This window comes from Drosophila navojoa, chromosome X, assembly GCF_054131105.1.
Source record: "Drosophila navojoa isolate 15081-1374.11 chromosome X, UAZ_NAV_1.0, whole genome shotgun sequence".
Classification (NCBI taxonomy): Eukaryota; Metazoa; Arthropoda; class Insecta; order Diptera; family Drosophilidae; genus Drosophila; species Drosophila navojoa.
This window is the reverse complement of record NC_142895.1, coordinates 6,530,001-6,550,808: the sequence shown is the minus strand read 5'-3', so window position 1 is coordinate 6,550,808 and position 20,808 is coordinate 6,530,001. Positions and strand designations below refer to the sequence as shown.

At 40.8% G+C, this 20,808-nt stretch overlaps 1 protein-coding gene across 1 annotated transcript in view; it reads right to left on the bottom strand.

Moving 5' to 3' along the window:
• N (neurogenic locus Notch protein) overlaps positions 1–20,808 on the bottom strand; it is a 53,456-nt gene that overhangs the window by 17,067 nt on the left and 15,581 nt on the right. Inside the window, exons 2-4 of the mRNA XM_089265056.1 lie at positions 16,538–16,631; positions 3,369–3,637; positions 3,010–3,214 (exon numbers count right to left, since the gene is read on the bottom strand). Coding sequence (XP_089121182.1) covers positions 3,010–3,214; positions 3,369–3,637; positions 16,538–16,631 — 568 coding nt within the window. The remainder of the gene's footprint in view (positions 1–3,009; positions 3,215–3,368; positions 3,638–16,537; positions 16,632–20,808) is intronic.

Below are 20,808 nucleotides of genomic sequence, written 5' to 3'. Positions count from 1 at the left end.
TGAATGCACTCACTTGCTATTCATGAATACATTTACTTTTTATTTTGAATATGCGAGGTTTAACGAAATGATTTATTCAGTTTCAATAGTATTACAAATTTTATATTCACTGAATTATTATTCATGAGTGCACTCACTTTCATTGGAATATGAATATATGTATATGTATATACATCATAACTACTTTCAAGCTTTTCTATTTTATTTTAATACATTCAATTTGATTCATGAGTGCACTCACTTATGTTTTATGAGTACGCTCATTTCTTAAGTAGTTTTACAGTCAAATAGCAATGTGAATATATGAATATATCGCCCAGATTCAGCAAGAATACACTCTTTAGACATTCATGAATACACTCATATGTCATATAAATTACCGCTTCTGCCTGCCCATTGTGAATGTTATTCACAGATTTGGCTTGTTTGCATTGCTAAATCCATTCAAACTGACAGCTTTAGGATATTATTAGATGGCTTATGGCCAAAATGTTTATACGTTCGTAATTGACTGTCTATTCATATTCATACGCTTAGGCATGACTAAGCTTGCGCCTGTATCATATATCGCTGTCCACTAAATTAACGATTTTATATCGCTCTATAAATAAATAGAGAATTATCATAACGCTCGATTCGAGCAATATAAACAATATAAAAACGGCAACTCAATGTGAATATTATGCGAAACGATCGATCGAACGATCCAGCGATTGGAATGGCCATCAACAGTGGCTCTCATTCAAGAATGGACAAAAAGGAATCCATAGGCAGCTTCTCGCTTAGCGAATGTGCACTGTAGCCGTCCCTGAACCAAACTGGCGTAATGGTTGTCCCCATAAATTCTCAATTAGCAATCGAGGATTCGATTATGTCTTATGCTAATTATCGACCAAAAGCTCGGATCATTAACTCATCATACAACAAATGGCAATAAGGAAAAACACAGTGAAAACACATGTTCACGTCGCACTTTTCAGCTCGATTGAGTTTCAATATCAAGTTTCATACACTGTTTTCTTTGAAATTAGAGTGGTATATTAGCTTCGGGTGAATGCTGAAACAAAGCAGAGAGAGAGAGAGAGAGAGGGAGAGAGAGAGAGAGCAAGAGATAGAGGGAAGCCCAGAGAGGAGAGTGACAGTGTTGTGAAGAGGGAGGCACAAGGAGAGATGAGATGGGTGTAATTGACAGAGGGAGAGATGGAGAGAAACAGAGAGAGAGAGAGTTATATATAGGGAAAAAGAGGAGAGAGAGAGAGCATAAGGGACATTAACAGAAAAATCAGAAAGGCATGAAATATAGAGGTAGAGATTGATAGAGAGAGACCGAGATACTGACATTTAGAGAAAGGGCAAGACTAAATGATGGAAGCAGAGAGAATACGAGATATAGTTAGAGCTGGACGATACAGTGATAGAGGGTAGCTCATCTTCTCTCTGTGTAGAGCATCTAGTATTCGCCATTTGTTTACTCAGCTAGTTCTCAAACAAAAGATACCTGCCCGCCTGCCTCGTCTACCTCGGCTCGCCCCCCGACCAACCGCCTAAGCGTTCGTTTAGCTTTCGGTTAGGGTATCTCTCGAATTAAAAATGCAAATGCTGCCAATGAATTAATTTACATGTCGAACAAGTCAGTTAAGCGCGCTGCGAAACAAAGCGCCGGAAATTTCGGTTAGTTGCGGCGTTTCCATTGGCTCGACTTGAATGCAACATCACTGCCAATGTGTGTGCGTGTGTGTGTGTGTGTGTGTGAGTCTGATTTAATTCAATAGTTTTTGTATATTTTAATTAGAGTGGAAACTTGGACCAATTGGCAATTTGTTGTTCAGTGTTTATTTTAGCCCTCTCTCTCTCTCTCGCTTGCCAAAACTCAATAAACTATTTTAATCGCTTCAGCATGCTAATGTAGATGGAGAAGATTCAGAGTTGAATTCGATTTTATAAATTATTAGTTTTAAATTGTCATTAATTTGGCGCACAGCCACAAACGGCTTTTCGATAAATTAGATAAATATGCAAATGCGGCGATTTGTTTTCTTTGATATACATCGAAATCCGCCTTATAGCCATGCCCCATGGCACCTCCCCTCAGCCCCTCTGCCCGGTCCACAATCGGAACGTGTCTGATCTTTTGTCGAACAAGCAACCAAATTTGCACTTGTCATGCGCTGAGTTATGAGCGAAATATATCAGTGACTGACTGAGCCGAGAGTGATGGTCCAACAGAGGTTTCTAGATCTGACTAAGGGTATACTTATAGGGAGAGAGCGAGAGATAGAGAGAGAGAGAGCTTAGTTACTTGAATTATTCTTCAGTATATGATCAGCTAATCTTATCTATTTAGATATATCCTATTACACATGATCATAATATGATCATACGATAAGGGAATGATAGAGCGAGAGATAGAAAACGATTCTTGCAAGATCATTTCTCAATCTAATCGAAACTAATCAAATCAATATGCTCATTAATAGCATAAAGTACAGTAAGGAGAGAGAGAGAGGGCATATATAAACATATAGTTTAATGAAATAAAGTCTGATCATCTCAATGTAATGATATCACTATGATCTCCATTGCAGAGAGAAAGAGTGCGAGAAGACATGGTTTCTTCATCATTCATTGCACGATCCTTAATCCAATCTAGTCTAGCATATAATCCTAATATAATCTGATCTCTGTACTACAAGAGAGAGTGAGCGAAATAGACGTAAGAGTAATTTCTGGAAAATACACGCTCTATCTAAATATAACTCTACTTTTATCTAAAGTAGAGTACTTTCTGGAAAATACACGCTCTATCTAAATATAACTCTACTTTTATCTAAATATAACACTACCAATCCATCGTTCGAGTTCTGCTGAATCAGTTGCTCGATCACCCCATGAAAAAATCCTTCTAAATACATTCTTGCCTATATGAACTCTACAAGAGAGCATCCACTCCAATTGTACGCCCCATTTATAGATCACATAAAAAAAAAGTTCTGTATTTGGTTTACTTACTGATAGGAGCCATGCGTGTTGACACAGGTGCCGCCATATTGGCAAGGATTCGATTGGCACTCCTCCACATCCTCGGAGCAGGTGTGACCCGTAAAGCCCGGCGGACAATTGCAAGTGAATCGGCTGCTGCCGGCCAGGGCGGAACAGGTGCCGCCATTGCGACAGGGTGAGCTAGCGCACAGATTCTGTGTCTGACAGTGATCGCCTAAGGAGACAAAGACAGAGAGACAGAGAGAGACAGAGAGAGAGAGAGAGAGAGAGAGAGAGAGAGAGCAAGAGGAAGTTGTGTTAATCAGTTAGGATTAAGCATCTGATTGACTGCCGCTACTGAGTGTAGTCGAGCGGAGGTGCCAACTTACCCGTATAGCCATTGGCACAGATGCAGCTGTACTCCTGCAACGTCTTCAGCTGGCAGGTGCCGCCATTGAAGCAGCGGGCCTGATCGCAGGCATTCGCCACTGCAATCTCGCATAGCGACTCCTCAAATCCGAGCGGACAGACGCACGAGATGCCAGGCCGGCCATTCCGAAAGGCCACCTGACAGGTGCCGCCATTCTGGCAGCGTCCGTGGCCAGTGAGGCAGGGATTCCGATGTTCACAGTAGTCGCCAACGTAGCGTGTATCGCAACTGCAAAAGATGCAAGCAAATAGATATAGATAAAGTAACTGTATACACCATATGTGTATGTGTGTGTGTGTGTGTGCGATTTGCAATCTGCTGATGCATTCAAATATGCATCTAATGCACACACGTTTGATATAGTTTATAGAGCAGCCGCTCTAGAGCGGACGCCGCTCGGCGGCAGATTTACGTCCATCGATAAGCGTCCAAAGTGTTAAAGCAACTGACAAACTGACAAAGTTGCCTCATTTCCGCTAGCTGTGGTCCATAAGCCGGCAGCTAAGCCATTTACCAATTGCTTTCACAGTTTGGTTACACTGCGACCAAAGTCTATTTATGAATAGATTTCCATCGATATTTGATTGAATTTCTTAATCAAGTTTTCGATTGAGTGTGCGTGTTTGGCTTTAATATGATTGCATTTATCGATTAATCACAAATCGATAATGCGCTTATGAATGTAAGAGACATTGAAAGAAGTTCTATTCGATTGAAGCTTGAATTGATTCGATTTTGCATTACAAATAGGGCCTGAGATAACACTAAATCTAGCTAACAACTTGCATTAGCCTAAGTCAGCATGGCTAAGTTTTAGTCAGCCATAAATTAAACCCATTAAACACACACACACACACATACATAAGGCATAGAGAGATGGCTTAATTAGCTCTCTCTCAAGCGTCTAGCGTCGTTCCCAAGCAATTTGGCAAATCAATCAGCTTTTGTCCGGCGCACGCAGCCTTAAGCTTCAAGACAAAAGCTGCTTGAAGCTCGAACATCACAGAGAATGCTTAATGCTTGCCTGACAAATGTTGGTCAAGCAAACAGCTGCAACATGCAACACAAACAAACAACAAGGCGCGTATTTAAGTATGCACAATATGAGTCGACTGACAACAACAACAACAACAACAGCAGCAACGACAACAACAACAACAGCAACAACAACAAATTAGCAAAGTAATTGCAGGCAACAAATGCAACAACGAAGCGCGCTTCGATTGCCAATGACGATGACGTTGATGATGATGATCATCATGATGATGATCATGATGTTGCTGTGAATGACGTGGCTGCTGCTGTTGCTAATGATGATTACGCCTGAAGTTGCAGTTAAAGTCGAACGACAACTTGCACATTGTTGTTTTCCCTTGAGAAAACTATTTTGTTTTTGTTTTTTTTTATGTACGGTAATTTGTGCGCGATCTTGATTGCATATTAAATTTTCATCGAAGCCAAAGTCAAAGCCAAAGCAATGAGAAAATTACACGCATTGCAGCAGCAGCAGCAGCAGCAGCAGCAGCAGCATCCGAGCAGATGTAGCAGCAGCTAAAAGCTGTGGCAGCCAATGAATAATCATTAAGGCAACTGCTGCATTTGGCCAATGGCCAAAGTGGGCGGGGAGTGGGGAGTGGGTTTGGCAGAGCCAGCTGGACAGCGGGTATTGAGAACGGCTGCTTCGTTACCGTTACAAGTGTGTGAAAATGCTTTAGATTTAGCATTAATTTGTAACACAAAGTGCCCAGCCTAGTGTGCGTAAGTGTGTGTGCGAGTGTGTGTGTGTTCGATTGTTGATCTTAATCGAAACTGTACGAGAAAATTAAATGGCGGTAGGCAAAACAGTTGCCCACAAACATGTTGTTGTTGGCCTGAGAAATCGATGTTTGGCTGCTGCTGCTGCTGCTGTTGCTGCTGTTGCTGTTGCTGCTGCTGTTGCTGTTGCTGCTGCAATTGTGGCAGCCGAAACGGGCCTCTGTTGGCCAGCCAGCAGCCGATGCTGCTTGATAAGAGACTTTGCCTTCCATTCAAATGAGGTGTCAGGCGCTGCCGCTGTCGCTGCCGCTGCTGCTGCTGATTGTTTTTTCTTCTTCTTTTTATTAAATTAATGTAATATAAATTATACGCGAGCCAGTTGAGCTGAGCTCTGGCTTTCGGGCCATCCAGGTGCCCACAGTGCAGGGTGTTGAGCTGTGTTTAGCTGCTGCCCAGTTTGCTAACTTGTTTCGTGTTGTTTCTGCTGGCGTTTTCAAATGAACAGACAACAACAGCAACAACAACAATAGCTGTAGCAATAGCAACGTTGGCTATGGCGGAGGAGAGAAAAAAACTGAGTAAAGGAGAAAAACACCAAATACAAAAGGAAAGAAAAATAAATGAAAACGTGACTCGCATTGGCAAACAAAACCAAGAGAGTCCAGGGTGTGTTTGGGGCCAGCTGCTAGAGATGGCCGCGTGACAGCTGCGTGAGTCACGTGCATGGGCGTGGTGGGATCCCAGCAGCTGTGGTGAATGTCATGGCGGGCTGCCATAGAGCTGAATGGCTAAGCTGTGACACAAGCTGAGGGTGTGGTGAGATTCCAGCAGCTGTGGTGAGTTTGCATTCAAACAGCTAAATATGCAAATGCAATTAATTTGCAAACTTTGTGCAAGTGTGGTGAGATTAGTGGGTGTGGTGAGTTTGGCCAAAGTGTGGTGAGTTGCAGCCAAATTTCTCAGACTTCATGAACACCATGTTTTTGCCATTTGCTCATTTACTTTTTTCTGTTTTGCAACATTTGCATGCGCATGCGCATGCGTGTGCGTGGTGAATTCGACTGCATTTCTAATAAGCTAACGGTCACGTTCACATCAAATCATCAAACATCACCATCTATATGAGATACCACTGTCAGACCAATAAAAGAATTGTTGGCCTTGTGTGAGAAAAATAAAAGATGAAAATATATCTATATACAGATATCTATAAATATATGTATTATGTATATGTATGTATGTATGTATGTATGTCTGTATGTATGTATATCTATTTGGCATGCTCAGTCTCAATCGCTGTCGTTGCTGGCGATTTCAATTTGCGGTCGTCGACGACAGTGAGACAGTGAGACAGAGAGAGAGAGAAATGTTCATAATCATAACTTTATAAAGCTTCAGTTAGAGATTGAGCTTCTCACGAGCGTAACCGCAGCAGCAGCAGCAGCAGCATCCACTGGAGGCTATCGAATGTTGGTATCCATAACCAGAGGATGATTTAATGTCTTTGCCCGATGATCAGTCATCTATGCTCTGGTCGGTCGGCTGTCTTGGTCTATTTGGTTTATGGTCTATGGCTTCAACTGTGGCTGCAGCTGCAGATCTACAAGTACAACGCCTAGTTAGCTGCTGGTTAACCGAGCTCGCTGCCTGTTGGTTGTTTGTAATGCGCCCTGGGTATCTAATTTCTGCAGAGCAATGCAATTCACACGCTCGCCGCTCGCTAGACAGTTGCCTGGATGTATTCTGCTGAGCTAACACATATCAAGATCGACAAACGACAATGTGTGCAAGGGGAGGCCAAGGGGCGATGGCGACAGAGCGAGAGCGCGGTAACTGTGGGGAGCAGTGCCAAAAAATGCTTATCGCCCAGTTAACATCGCTGTCAATGTCTTTAGCCAGGTTGCAATTAAAGGCTCGGTTGGGGCTCGTCTGGCTCGTCTGGCTGCCTGGTTGACAAAAGCGCCCAATTAAAGCATAATTTTCCTTTTTATTTGGCAAAAAGCAATCATGTTGATGCTGCTGCTGCTGCTGCTCCTGCTGCCATGATATTGATCTTTGTTTGCAAACTTGAGCAGGCACTCGGCTACGCTTCTCTTGATGAGTTGCTGCTGCTGTTGTTGTTGTTGTTGTTGTTGTTGTTGTTGTTGTTGCTCTCCTTGTGCGTGCCTTGTGTATGCAATCAGTCGAACTCTGTCTCTGTTTCTGTTTCTGCTGCTGCTACTGCTGCTCCTGCTGCTCCTGCTACTACTGCTGCTGCTGCTACTGCTGCTACTACTGCTGCTTCTGGTCTGTCTCAGAGTCGGCTGCATTCCCAGCATACCCATTATGGCAACGTCATTCAGCATCCACAAGGCACTGCACTGCAAATCGGACAAAGATCATTCCCTATGCTAATTAGTTGCTTAACCTAAACAATGTTGCTAATTTAATTGACGTTCGCATTTGGCTTGATTATCGAAACAGTTGCGCCCTCTGTTGTCTGAGTTGGGCGACATGCGAGATGACCCCGCCGTCAATCGAAGCGAAGATTAAGATTTTGCATGCGAATGCAAAATTAGAGCAGAGCAAGTTGTCATTGCAGTTTGTCAACTGAGAGATAAGAGACTCTGCTGTCAACTGAGAATCGCATAGAAGGGCGGCAAAGTCTCCCAAGGGTTAAGCCTACAATCGCTATGTGATGAAGCGAGTGCAAATGTTGAGATCAAAATATATACTTAAGTTTTTTTTTTTTGCTAATTTTTTAATTTCTGAGAATCACCTAGAAATTCGTCAGATCAGTCAATCGATCTGTGCTTATATGTGTATTTCACAATGCAAGGAGAGCAGATGTTGAGATTAAAGTACATGAGATAAGCTAAAATGTGCTGTAAAACTAATTTTCAATAGCTGAGAATCACCTAAAAGGGTCAACATAATTGACCTTGCGTCATTTTTGTATTTTATGACACTATGAGATTAGTTATCCAAAATTTCAGCAAACTGAGAATCACCGAGAAGGGCCATATCGCAAAAACCTCTTTAATTAGATCGTTTTTTCCATGCACAACTCTATATATCAGACTATCTGCCTATCAATTGCTTTTCGAACTGGGAACTCTTCAAAAATTTGCATGCCAACCATCTAATCTGATCTTATTGAGCCATCCAATCCATGCTCCGTCCTGCTTGTTGTCAATGTCAAAGCTGCGCTCTTTATGGCCAAAAAGAAAAGTACACCACACACACACATATATAGAGTTATGTCCCACAGGTTAAGCAGAAAAAAACATAAACCAAAGACATGAGCAACAGCCGAAAAAAATAGAAAAGCTGAGACAAACGACAGTAAAATGCTGAGCAAAAGTTCTAAGATGCTTTCTGTTCTTGTTCTTCTTGTTGTTGTTGTCTTTCAGCTGTTTAATGTTCTGGTTTTTTTTTTCTTTTCATTTCAGTATTTTCTTTTCTTTTTTTTTTTTTTGGGTAAACAGCGCACACTTCTCACATTACGAACATGCCATGGCGGCTGTGCATGTTTTTCACGTGAAAAGCCAACAATGCCAAACGACAGGGCACCAAAAACACAAACTGAGCAGGTGCAACATGCACAGCCAGACAGAGTGAGAGAGAGAGAGAGAGAGAGAGAGAGACAGGCTAGAGCCGAGTTGTTGTCGTTTTGTTGTTGCTCGTACTATGTCAATGTGCCATTCTGAGTCACTGTCCCTTCAGATCTAGTATATACATTCATACATATATACGTATCGCTAGCTCAACTCTCTAGCTCTTTCACCATTCGTATTGCCATCTCTATTCAGCTCTGCATTTCACCCTAGGCATTATTTATCTATTTGTTTAGCAGCTGAGCCTCGGCTCAAAACCCTAAAACTCCAACTCAATTGCGGCTATAACTTTTCAGCTTTGCTCCGCGGCGTACCCGGTTTCTCGTCTTCCTCCTCTTCATCGTCGTCGTGTGTTTTGTTATGTTTCACAAAATGCGTGACCCCAGGCATGGCTGGCCTGGGCTACAAATTTTACACCACAAGCATTTCTTTCCGCTTTTAGCTGTCTATCCATCGAGTCATCCATCCATCTAATGCCTGAGCGGCGGCCTGGCCGCCTTTTGTTTGCTGCGCATGCGCAGGTAAACAGATGAGAAGCAAAAACAACAACAACAACAACAGCAACAACAACAACAACAACAGCAACAAAAATGCATATTTTACGAGCAACCAGTTCATCAAATAATTTACAGGTAACCAGCGGCGACTGCTCATTCACAATAGCCAGTCAAACTTTTATGTTGCGCAACATTCTTGCCGGCCAATACAGTTGTCAAATATTTAACAGCTAGTTAAGCGAGCTCTACATTTGCTTAAGGCATTTTTGATATTAACTGAAAGCTAGAGCTAAAAGTGATATGAATTTATCTTCATATGTACATTATCGGAATTTATATAAAGTATAGGAGTCTTGATATAATGAACTGCTTGTCAAATTTGACAGTCACTTCAAACAGCTAGCTTAAAGTTAAAGTTAAGACTGGCATTTGCTTAAAGAATCTTCAATATAACCTACAAAGATCAACTGATTGTTATCTAAAGCATAAGGACATTATGGCAAGGAAGTGCTTGTCAAATTTGACAATCACTTTTAACAGCTAGCTACTCTTTGTGACTTCATTTGTTGATATTACTTAGAAACCTTACACAATACTCTTCTTAAGTGTATGATTATTTGGAAAACTAACTGATTGTCAAATTTGACAATCACTTTTAACAGCTAGCTACTCTTTGTGACTTCATTTGTTGATATTACTTAGAAACCTTACACAATACTCTTCTTAAGTGTATGATTATTGGGAAAACTAACTGCTTGTCAAATTTGACAATCACTTTTAACAGCTAGCTACTATTTGCGACTTTATTTGTTGATATTACTTAAAAACTCAACATAATACTTATATTAATTATATGATTATTGGGAAAACTAACTGCTTGTCAAATTTGACAGTCACTTTTAACAGCTAGCTACTATTTGTGACTTCATTTGTTGATATTACTTAGAAACCTTACACAATACTCTTCTTAAGTGTATGATCATTGCGATAACTAACTGCTTGTCAAATTTGACAGTCACATCTAACATCTAGACTAACTTTGTTTAAGTAATCTTAGACAATATGAACTAAAAACTGCATATAAAACCTTTACGAATCTGTCAAACATGCAATTATTATTCTAATTATAAACTTCTTGTCAACTTTGACAGTTACTTCTATTGCTTAGACTCTCCCGCATTGATTATCGCAGATTTCATAACTTCTTATATAATTTCATTTGTAGATTTCATGTAAAACTATTTTTCCAACTAATTAGCTCTATGGATAAATGAAGGGACAGAGATAGCTAGAGAACGAGAGCGAGAGCGAGAGAGAGAGAAAATGAATCACTATTGTATTGTCGCATGATCACTGCAATAGGCCACAAAAGAGCGACGGTAACACGGCATGGGAATTATGGCAGCTGTCAACATTGGCTCATATCTCAGTTATGACATGGTCTAAAACAATACTAGATTTACGTAATGCCACAAGACGACGCCTCAAATAGCAATATATGTATGTACGTGTGTATGTAATTAAAAATGCTGCTGCTGCTGCTGCTGCCTGTTGCAAGTTCGCCGTGAGAATGCGCAAAATACGTTAATTGAGTTTCAATAAAATGTTTTAATTTGACGAGCGCAACGCAACGCAACGCAACGAAATTAAATGAAATGAAATCAGGCGACTTGAGAAATACGAAATATCAAAAACCAAAAAACAGGCAAAGATAAAGGTAGAGGCAATGGCAATGGCCAAGACAGGGAAACAATCAGCCAGGCTAAAGGAATTTTGTACGCCAACGCCTTGGCTGCAAAAACATAAAAAGGGCGCGCAAAATGAAGAGCAAAAAGGCTTGAGTATTGCTCATGCCACTTTAGCTGTATGTGTGTGTGTGTGTGCATGTGTGTATGGCAACAATTTATAGCCATTGCTGCTGCTGCTGCTGCTGCTGCTGTATAAGGTAAGAATGTAAAATGCAAGCGGAATGCACAATAAATATTCGCTACGCTCTGTCAGGGGAACTGGGAACTAACTGGAGCTGAGCTGGATAGGAGCTGCTGCTGATTTGTTATAGCAACAGCAACAGCAACGGCAACAGCAACGGCAACAGCAGCAGCAACACTAAAAAGCAATCAAAGCAGGTTGCAAACAAGTTTGACTGAAGCTGCGGCCCTGCTGATAAAAATCGAAGGATGCGCCACGGCCAGAGACAGAGCGCGAGCGAGAGACAGATGCAGCTACAAAATGGCCGCCAGCTGACGCTCTCTAAATGTGTCATCAGCAGCAGCAGCAGCACTGCTAACTGTAACTGTAACATAAAAAGCTGCTGCTGCTGCTTCGGCTGCTGCTGCTGCCTCGGCTGCCTGCTTGGCCGAGACGCTTAAGAGATTAGCGCGGCATTTGCTTTTGACTTTTGTGCTTGGGCATTTTCATTGTCATTTCCTTTGGCCAGCCCTGTTGCTGTGAATGTATTAGAAATACACACACACACACACACACACACACATGAGCATTGCGGCTGCTGCTGCTGTCGTGCTTAATGATGAGTTAATTAAAGTAATTGCACGAAGAGCTTGAAAATTTTTCACTTTTTATTGTTAGCAGGGCAACCAGCAGGTAGGGTAAAGCTAAGCTAACGGGCAGGGCGGCACGGTGCGGTGCGGTGACGGGCGGGTCGCGTCCAAGAAAAAGACGTTGCCCAGGTAAGCCAGCAGCAACAAGCACAGCCAAAGGCAAAGGAAAGCCAAAAAGAACATTTCAAGTGCAAAGCGTGTGAGCCGAGAGTTGAAATAAAAACTAAAATTGTTGTTGCTGTTGTTGTTGTTGCTGCTGTTGTTATTATTGTTCGGCTGCTTCGTCTTTTGCTGCTGCTGCTGCTGTTTGTCTGCGGCCGCGTGTGGGGAAATGAAATTAAATGGAAATATATAGAAGCATGGGCATTAAGCAATACACAGACGCACGCACACACACAAACTCTCCAGCTCTCTCTCTCTCTCTCTCGCTCTGCCTGAAACAATGAACTGAGCTGCACAATACAAAACGAAAGACTTAGGCAACGAACTTGCCCCAGGCAAGTCTCTGTATAAGCGCATAAAATTCTTTGCGCTTTATTGTTGTTTATTTGTTGTTGTTGTTGTTGTTGCTGTTGCTGCCTTTGCTTTTTCTGCCTTGCTTCGGGTCAGCAATTCGGTGACTTTACCTTGTGAACTGTCACCGTGTAAACGGTCACTTGATAAACACTTCACGGCAATAGCTAGCGTATAAACTACCAGCACATATGGTCTAAAATTTAAAACAAAATATTTACGACTTGAAGGCATGGATGATGACTAAACGTAAGACATATAGTTGAAAGCCATTCGATTGCTCAACTTCAAGAATGCTCTTTAAACACTATTTGAGTAGCAGATATGATAATCTATGATTATATACATAGAATATCATCTTGTCATTTGCAACTATTGCAGAATTCTCATCAACGAAACCTAATGAGCCATGGGAAAGGAAAACCCAATTCTCATCAACAAAACCTAACCTAACCCAAGCCTTTCCCTGTGAAAACTTATAGAGCTTGTGGAAAACAAATTGAAAACTGAGTGCAGCATAAGCATATGTTTCTAAACATTTAAGGCCTATAACTATCAACACCTCCGATTAACTGCAACGTAGCCCGCGCTCACAGAGCTCATAAAAACTCTTCGAATTTCCTAAGCAAATTTCTTTTGCCAAATATTTGCGTAGAGATAATGTGGCAACAGATGAGTCATCATCAGCAGGCTCATCATCACGCAGCAATATGAGTTTTTATATTTATCTGATTTGTATTTTTCGTTACTGTTTTTTTTTTTTTGTGTTTTTTTTTTCGGTTGATTGTTGATCGTTTGCACTTCAAAGCGAAATTTTCAATTTGCCGCATACGCGGTCCAAGACAATCTTTGGCTTCTATCTACATATATATTTCATCTTCTTTTTGTGTATGTGTGTTTTTTCTCCTTCTGCTTCTTCTTCTTCTTCTTCGTTTTTGTGGGAGCTGCTCATTAACATGTCATAAACCGCAAGCCCAAAAACACAAAATTTATATGCTTGGCTAAACAATAAAAATCGAGAAATAATAGAAGAAACAATTGTTGTAGAAGAAGACGCAGCTGAGAAAGAACAGTTAACAATTGAAACGATTTTTTATTTTATTATTTTTTTTTGTAATTTTTTTATACTGTTTTTTTTTTTTTTTTTGTTCTGTTTACAGCACACTCAAGTGCATAATTGTGCGAAGGTGGGCGATGCAGGCAGCCCAAAATGGATATTTGACATGATATATGTGTGTATATATGTATTTGTGTATAGAAATCAGTTGAGCGACTAGCTGGCAAGCCAATCACAGCTGAATCGCTGACATAAACGACTCGGCTCGATCTGCAAACGTCACGTCGTGTCCTGCACAAGCCATCAACTCGAGCAATCAAGTCAATTAAACAAACAACCGCAGAGCAAACAGAGACAGATCGAGGCAGACAGAGAGAGAAACAGAGACTGAGACTAAGCTCGGCTTGGCTGGCAGGCAGATTGGCCTGCTGATCGTATCAGGCTGATCGCTAAACGGCAAAACTTAAACACAGTTTGCCACACAAAAAACTACAGAAACTAAAAAAAAACAAAAAAAATAGTTGAGCAACCCAAGCAAAGCTCGTGAAATTTTCAAATTTGCAAAATAATCATTGGAGCTGTGCACCAATTCGAAATCAAGACAAAATGCGGTAATGTGTGTGCCCAGAAACGAAGCTGGAGTCATGATTTAGTCGATGCTAAAGATCAAATACCCTCGAGGCGCTCAACTATTTTGAGAGTTATACAATGCTTGATGGCACTGGGGAGAGCTAATCAAATGATAATGCCCCACTGTGAAGGGTATTAAATGCAGTCAGACATACGCGCAATTCTCTAATACCTAAAGCCTAGGCAAAGACAGTTACTCTAACCGACTCAATGGCTGACAAAGTTCAAGCGATGTTATCGCACATTGAGACTGAGCAGGAGAGGGAGGAGAGTGAGAGAGAGAGAGAGAGAGAGAGAGAGTGAGAGAGTAGCCAGATCAGTTACATATGTAAAGACTGCAATGGAGCAGTCTCTACTGCCCGATCGTGCCGTTGATGATGATCAGAGCCACAGCCAGAGTCAGAGTCAGAGTCAGAGTCAGCGACTAAGAAGCCAAATATACTGCCACATGGCTTGATCATCAGCCGCGATCGTCGTCGACTCAGTCCAGAGAAAATGTCGTAAAACCAACGTCAACGGCAGCGGCAGCCGAAAAGCGGTCGCATTTTTAGGCTAAAAGCTTAAGCGCTTTTATGTAATTGCCTGCTAAAGATAGTGATAGCCAAAGCGAGAGAGACAGAGAGACAGAAAGAGAGAGGAGGGAGAGTAGATACGTGGCATGGAGGAGCTGGCAGAAGTTGCAATGGTTGATCACTCACGATCACAGCCATGGAGAGAGAGAACATGTCTCATGCATATGCATGTGGCAAGCCTGGCTAGAGTCTATAAAGATAAGCCTCAAAGATCACTTTTCGAGCAACTCGAAATGGCTGAAATCAGCTAAAACAATACTTGACCCACTGACTTATCAACGCAATAGCCGTAATAAAACCGCATAGCTACCGAACGAACAGCGATCAGCGATCAGCTCTAAGAGATTCTCGCATTGCCAAACAAATCGAATGCATTGATATGTATGTGGGCCAATAAGTTAATTAAATGGCTAGAAATTGTAAATACAGCGCAGGCAGCAGCCGGCCGATAAAGATCACAGCCCTAACGATCAACTTGAGAATAGATATACATATACAGCCGAGAGCAAAGATCAGTTCAAACAGCTAAAGGCAAAAACAACAAAAAAAAACGCAAAGCAGAAGAAAAAAACAAAGCAAATACATGAGTTTCTCAAGAGCTCAATGAAAGCGCCCTCAATCGTGCGATAGATCATACAAAGATCACTGATCACTGATCATGACATAAAGACGAAGCTGCAAGTGGGAGAGAGATAGCGAGAGAGAGAGAGGGAGAGAGGGAGGCCAACTGCTTGGCAATGCAATCGATGTTCAAACGATCTCGCCCCGGTTTCGAGTACAATGCACGCCCAGACTTTATTTTTCTTCTTCTTCTTCATGCCTCCTCTTCACTTGTTTTAATTATGCCATGCTCGCAGACTCGTAAAATTTTGACAGACTCTGTCAGTAAAGAAAAAAAAACCAAAACCGAACACAAAGTTTTCGTCGTGTCTGCGTCTCGCAGCCATATCATAACTCAGCTCGAGTTATGCGTTGAGTACGTGCCATTTGTGTTCGAGCCGCATTCGCATGTGATTTATTACAAGAGCAGGCCACAAAAATAACTGACAAAAGCAGCGAAGCGAAAAAGGAAATGCATTGCCACAAAAAAATAAAAAAATTCCAAAACCAAAAGCCAAACTAAAATCATTGCCGACCACGACAAGTGACAAACGAAATGTGTTGCAACAAGCAGTGAAAATTCTGCCGCTCTCTCACCCTCTCACGCTCTCACTCTCTCACTCTCTTATCTGCCTCTCGGCAAAACGCATAATGTTGAGAACATGGACAAAGGCACGAAGCCTCATCGTTCCACTGTCAAGATTCCTCATGTCTCATGTCTTCGTCTAATGTGCGGGCGCTCTTTTGTCTGTCAGCTCAGCGCAAGGGAAATTGAATTTCAGCTCCGTTTCAATCCTTCAGACTTCTTCTGCAGCGTCTGCTGCTTTATTCTACTTATTCATTGGCCCATTGTCTAGACGAAATTCGAGTGAATTGAAGCAACGGGCCAACAAATGTCAATTCGCATTGATCGCAGCCGCAAATTCAATTCCAATTCCAATTCCATTTTCAATTTCAATTTCAATATCAAATTCAATTTAAATTCAATTTCCATTTCAATTTCAATTGGCTTAGCGCGTGTGTCCTTGGCCACATAGCCAGCCGTCGATCTCGGCCAATTGATTGACATATGCAAATGCCGCTGGCCAGCGAAAATAAAGAAGCAGCAAACTTATGCTAATGACTGAGCAAATCAATCCCAAGTTCAGGGCAACAAATTTGTTAGCCCTGTCCCGCTCACACACACACACACACACACAGCTGCTGCTGCATAAATTATCATAAATTGCGCCGATCGAGATTCGCCGTTGTAAACTACGCCTAATTAACGTTTGTACGCTTCCTTCCGCTTAAATACATGTTTTTGACTTTATTTAGTTATTTATATTCTTTTCTTTTTTTTTTACTTACGAGCAGTAGGATTTGCCATTCGTCTGTGTGATGCAGGTGCCGCCATTCTTGCAGCCCAAGGTGCTGCAGGAAACGGCCAAAGCCAGGCCGGTTTCTGTGGAAATGAGAGAGAATACAAGAAGAAGTTAGTTAGAGAAATTAAATTTAAATCGATTATGGATTAGACTAGGTTCTCAGTTTTTGTTTCTTATATATATTCATAACTGAATGAATGATGAATGAATGATTTATATAAGAAGTGATCCGTATTTAACTCTCTTAGCTCTTGATAGAACTTGGAACGCATTTTACTGCAGATTTTTTCAGTTCCCATACTACCAAGAATACCTTATTTAATTTCTATTATATTTTCGAATTTCTTAATATTTTTCGAATGATTAAGAACTTGAGTTAGACTCATTTATTTAGATTCAGTATGTTTTATAGATGTCTATCTATAGAAGTTTTTCATGTTCTTCATGGATGCAGTATTTCATTTCATTGAATATATACATAGATGTATCATACAGTCGAGTCTCGAAAAATTTGTACTCCAGTATCCCCTAAAGACCTTGAAAGAAATTTGTTCTCAACAATTATCGATTATTTATATTTCTGTGTAAATCGAAAATAAATCCCGAATTATCGGGATTCTACTATTTATGTATTTATTTTTTTTTTACGAAAGAGATCCATTTATACATAATTTATAAGATCTACGTAAGAGTCCATTTGATAGATTCTGCTCTCAGTTTCCTAGAATACCTATTGCAGTTACAAATACTTTTTTTATTGTCTATTCTTATGCAAGAGAGGTCCATCTATAAAGCATACTAAACTTAGACCCAAACTTCCAATAGATCTACTGAACTATTCCTATAAATTCTTTTCTATTTCATTGATACCTCTATTAGTTCCCAGTTTACCTAGAATACTATACAGAATTACAATAAATTAAGTCGTTTTGAGTACTATACTAATCAACATTCACTCAAAGGGAGAGAAAGAGAGAGAGAGAGAGAGAGAGGTCGAGTGAGAGAGAGCGCGACAAATCTAGCGAATGAACTGACTTGAAATAGCAAATGCCGGCAAAATTCAAAGTTGCTGACGAACGATCAGCAAATCGCAGCAACAACAACAACAACAACAACAACAATAGCAACAACAAGAAGCAGAAGAAGACAACAATAAATAAGGTTCAGTGCACTTGAAACACTAGAGGGGCTGTAGGGGGGGACTCTCCCGCTTTCCCCAGCTATCCCCATAATGCTATCTGTGTGCAATTTGCTGCTTTCAGCAAAGGAGAAGAAGAAGCAGAGGTAGAAGCAGAGGAGCAAGCAAGAGCCAGCTGAAAATATGCTTATTTTTCATTGTAAAAATGGCACACAAATTAAACAAACGTGCCGCACGCCAAAGCGCCCCAATGTTTGCTAATTGGGCGTGTGGCGATTTCCTGCCAGCGACCAAAGGGGGGCGAGAGAGAGAGAGAGGGAGATGGAGACGGTTAGGTTAGAGGCAAGCAGACAACAGGCGACAATAAGTTTTGATTGCCCGCACAGCACAATAAATAAATAGCTTTGTCTTCGCAACGAGCGGGCCAGAAGATATATACATACATACACATATATACATATATAGATATATATGCATATATCATAAATCCAAACACTTGACACCCCTCGCCGGCCCGATAAATGTATATAGATATAGATGTATATACATAACCATATGCTATATAGTTGTGCATAGTCAAGCAAATATACATATGTATATATGTATATATCTACATTATGTATGTACATATATATTTGTTGTTCAATGAGCGCGCTTTGTTCGCCGCTTGGCATTCGAAATGCAACACGAAATTGTCGCGAATACGTAAACATAAATTTCGCATTTGAATGATCGATGGGACAGACAAATAATAATAATAAAAAAAAAAGCACAAAAAAAACCAAAAAAAAAAATTAAAATGAACCCGGCATAAATCTTAGCCCAGCGAAATTTCAAGCCTGAGTCATACGCGGCGTATGCATTATATTGCGACATAGCAGCAGCAGCAGCAGCAGCAGCAACAGTTGCTGTTGGCAGCAACAACATGCTTCACAGCAACATGTTGCTATACATTGTTGCTTGTCTTAATTTTTGTTTTATTATTATTATTTTTTTTTCTTTGCAACATTTATGCCGCCAGCTGCGCTCCACTGCCAAATGTCTGCACATGCATGCCGCCGTCTCCCCCTCTCCCTCTCTCTTTGTGTGTAAACTAATTGACCTCAATTAGTGCAGCAGAAAATAAAAAAAAATATATACATATACATACATACATACATACACATATGATAAAAAGGCAAAAATGTTTTATGCGCATTGTTAAGGTGCGGTTCTCGAGAGAAATATTATTTGCATGTTTATCTTGTGCACATAAGAACTCGATGAAAGTATAAATACATCATATTTTCTTATGGTGCATTTCATGTTCTTATCATTGCTATTATAAAGAAACTTGCATTGGAGATATGCTACAAATGTTTCCCCATTTAATGCCCTATACAAATTACCTGAACTCAGGGCACATTTTTTTTTTATTCAGTGCATATTAGCTTTGTTTGTAGATGCTTGTACTGGGCTGTAAGGGTTTGTGGTAGATCCCATGAAGTAGCTTTATATGCAGTAGAATTCAGTTATAAGGACTCTACTTATAGGTTATTGAGACGAAAATTCTGGTTTCCAGATAAACTTATATGAGCAAACGGCGTCTTCCGGGTTTACCAACGGTCCCTTGAGCGGACCGTATATATTTTTGTTCCCAAGTGAACTGCATCTATTTAGCGCTCCTCTTCATTTAACCCTCCTCCTCCTCTTCATTTATTCTAGTTCGACTTTTTTCTAGAGACTTCCTGTCTAATTTTTACATTAATGAAAACTAAATAAATTCAATTTTATATTATATTATTTATTATATTTCCAATCATTTGCTCCATCGATAACACAGTTCATTTCCTTTAATAAGTATCGATAACTGAGTTTCGAACTTCGATAAGCTCAGCTTGCATTCTCTACATAACTAGCCTCTTCTTTCCTTCAAGCCCTTATCTACTTTTCAATTGATTTCTATCTAGTCAAATTAGTTAAGGCTTTTGTGGTTCATGTATTTTAGCAGTGGGCGTGGCTGACTTAGCTTGACTCGAATCTATGAAGAGGCCGCACTGGCGCATTCAACGCTCCATCGATAGAGCGTGAAGCGCTTTTCGTTCACAGTTTTTGGTATATTTTTTCCCTGCTACTTCTTCTTCTTCTATTTTTTTTATGTATTTTTTTTTATTGCGTGTGATTTACCGCACAATGAAATGCGCACCGCGCACAAATCTGTTGGCTGCGCACTTGTTTTGGGGCTCGATGCTCGACCGTTTAGTCGGCCGCTTGGCGATGCAGGCAAGTGTAACGCCGTTGAATGCCTCAACTGCCTCCACACGCCCTCACACAGCCAACAAGCGAGCGCGTCGGCTCAGACAAATGAGCTGTTAATTACGCCTCATAACTAGGCTTAAATTGTGCCATAATTGGAGCTCAACTCGCTGGCATTTACATGATGTACAACAAGCTAAGCATTACATGGATATGTAGATTATATTTGTGCTATATCATACAGAGATTTTCATCCTCTATTGAATGAGTATTCTGTAGTCGTTGCTGCCCGTTTGCAATATTCTTACATCTTGCCATTGTCTCTCAGCTTGCAGTGAAGCTAAGGCGCTGATTGTCAGCTGACTGATAAACCCTAATTTTAATTATCATTCAGCATGTGTGTGTGTATGTGTGTGTGTGTGTGTGTAGGCGGACGGAGGGTGGCAGAGGTGCAGACAAATGTCACTGGCCGTTATAAATGGCGCTTATCGAATTTAAATTTTTCGCCGCTGTTGTTGCTGCTGTCACACACACACACACACACACACACACACACACTCACACGCTGTGCAAACAGCAAACAAAAGCCACCCAAAAACGCTATCAGCATAATAAGCAACAGCGACAACAACAACAACAACAACAACAACAGCAGCAACCGCAAAACTAAAACTAAAACAAAGGCAAAAACCAAGAGGAAAAAAAAATCAGCCAAAACACAGCAACAACTTCGACAGCGACAAGTAAAATAGCAACAACAATAACAACAATAAACATAAAAGCAACAACAAACAGCCCAAAAAAAAAAAAAACAAACAAAACCACGGCCAAAAATTTCTCACGCTTTTCTCTAGCGTGCAAAGGCGCGCACTCTATAAACACAC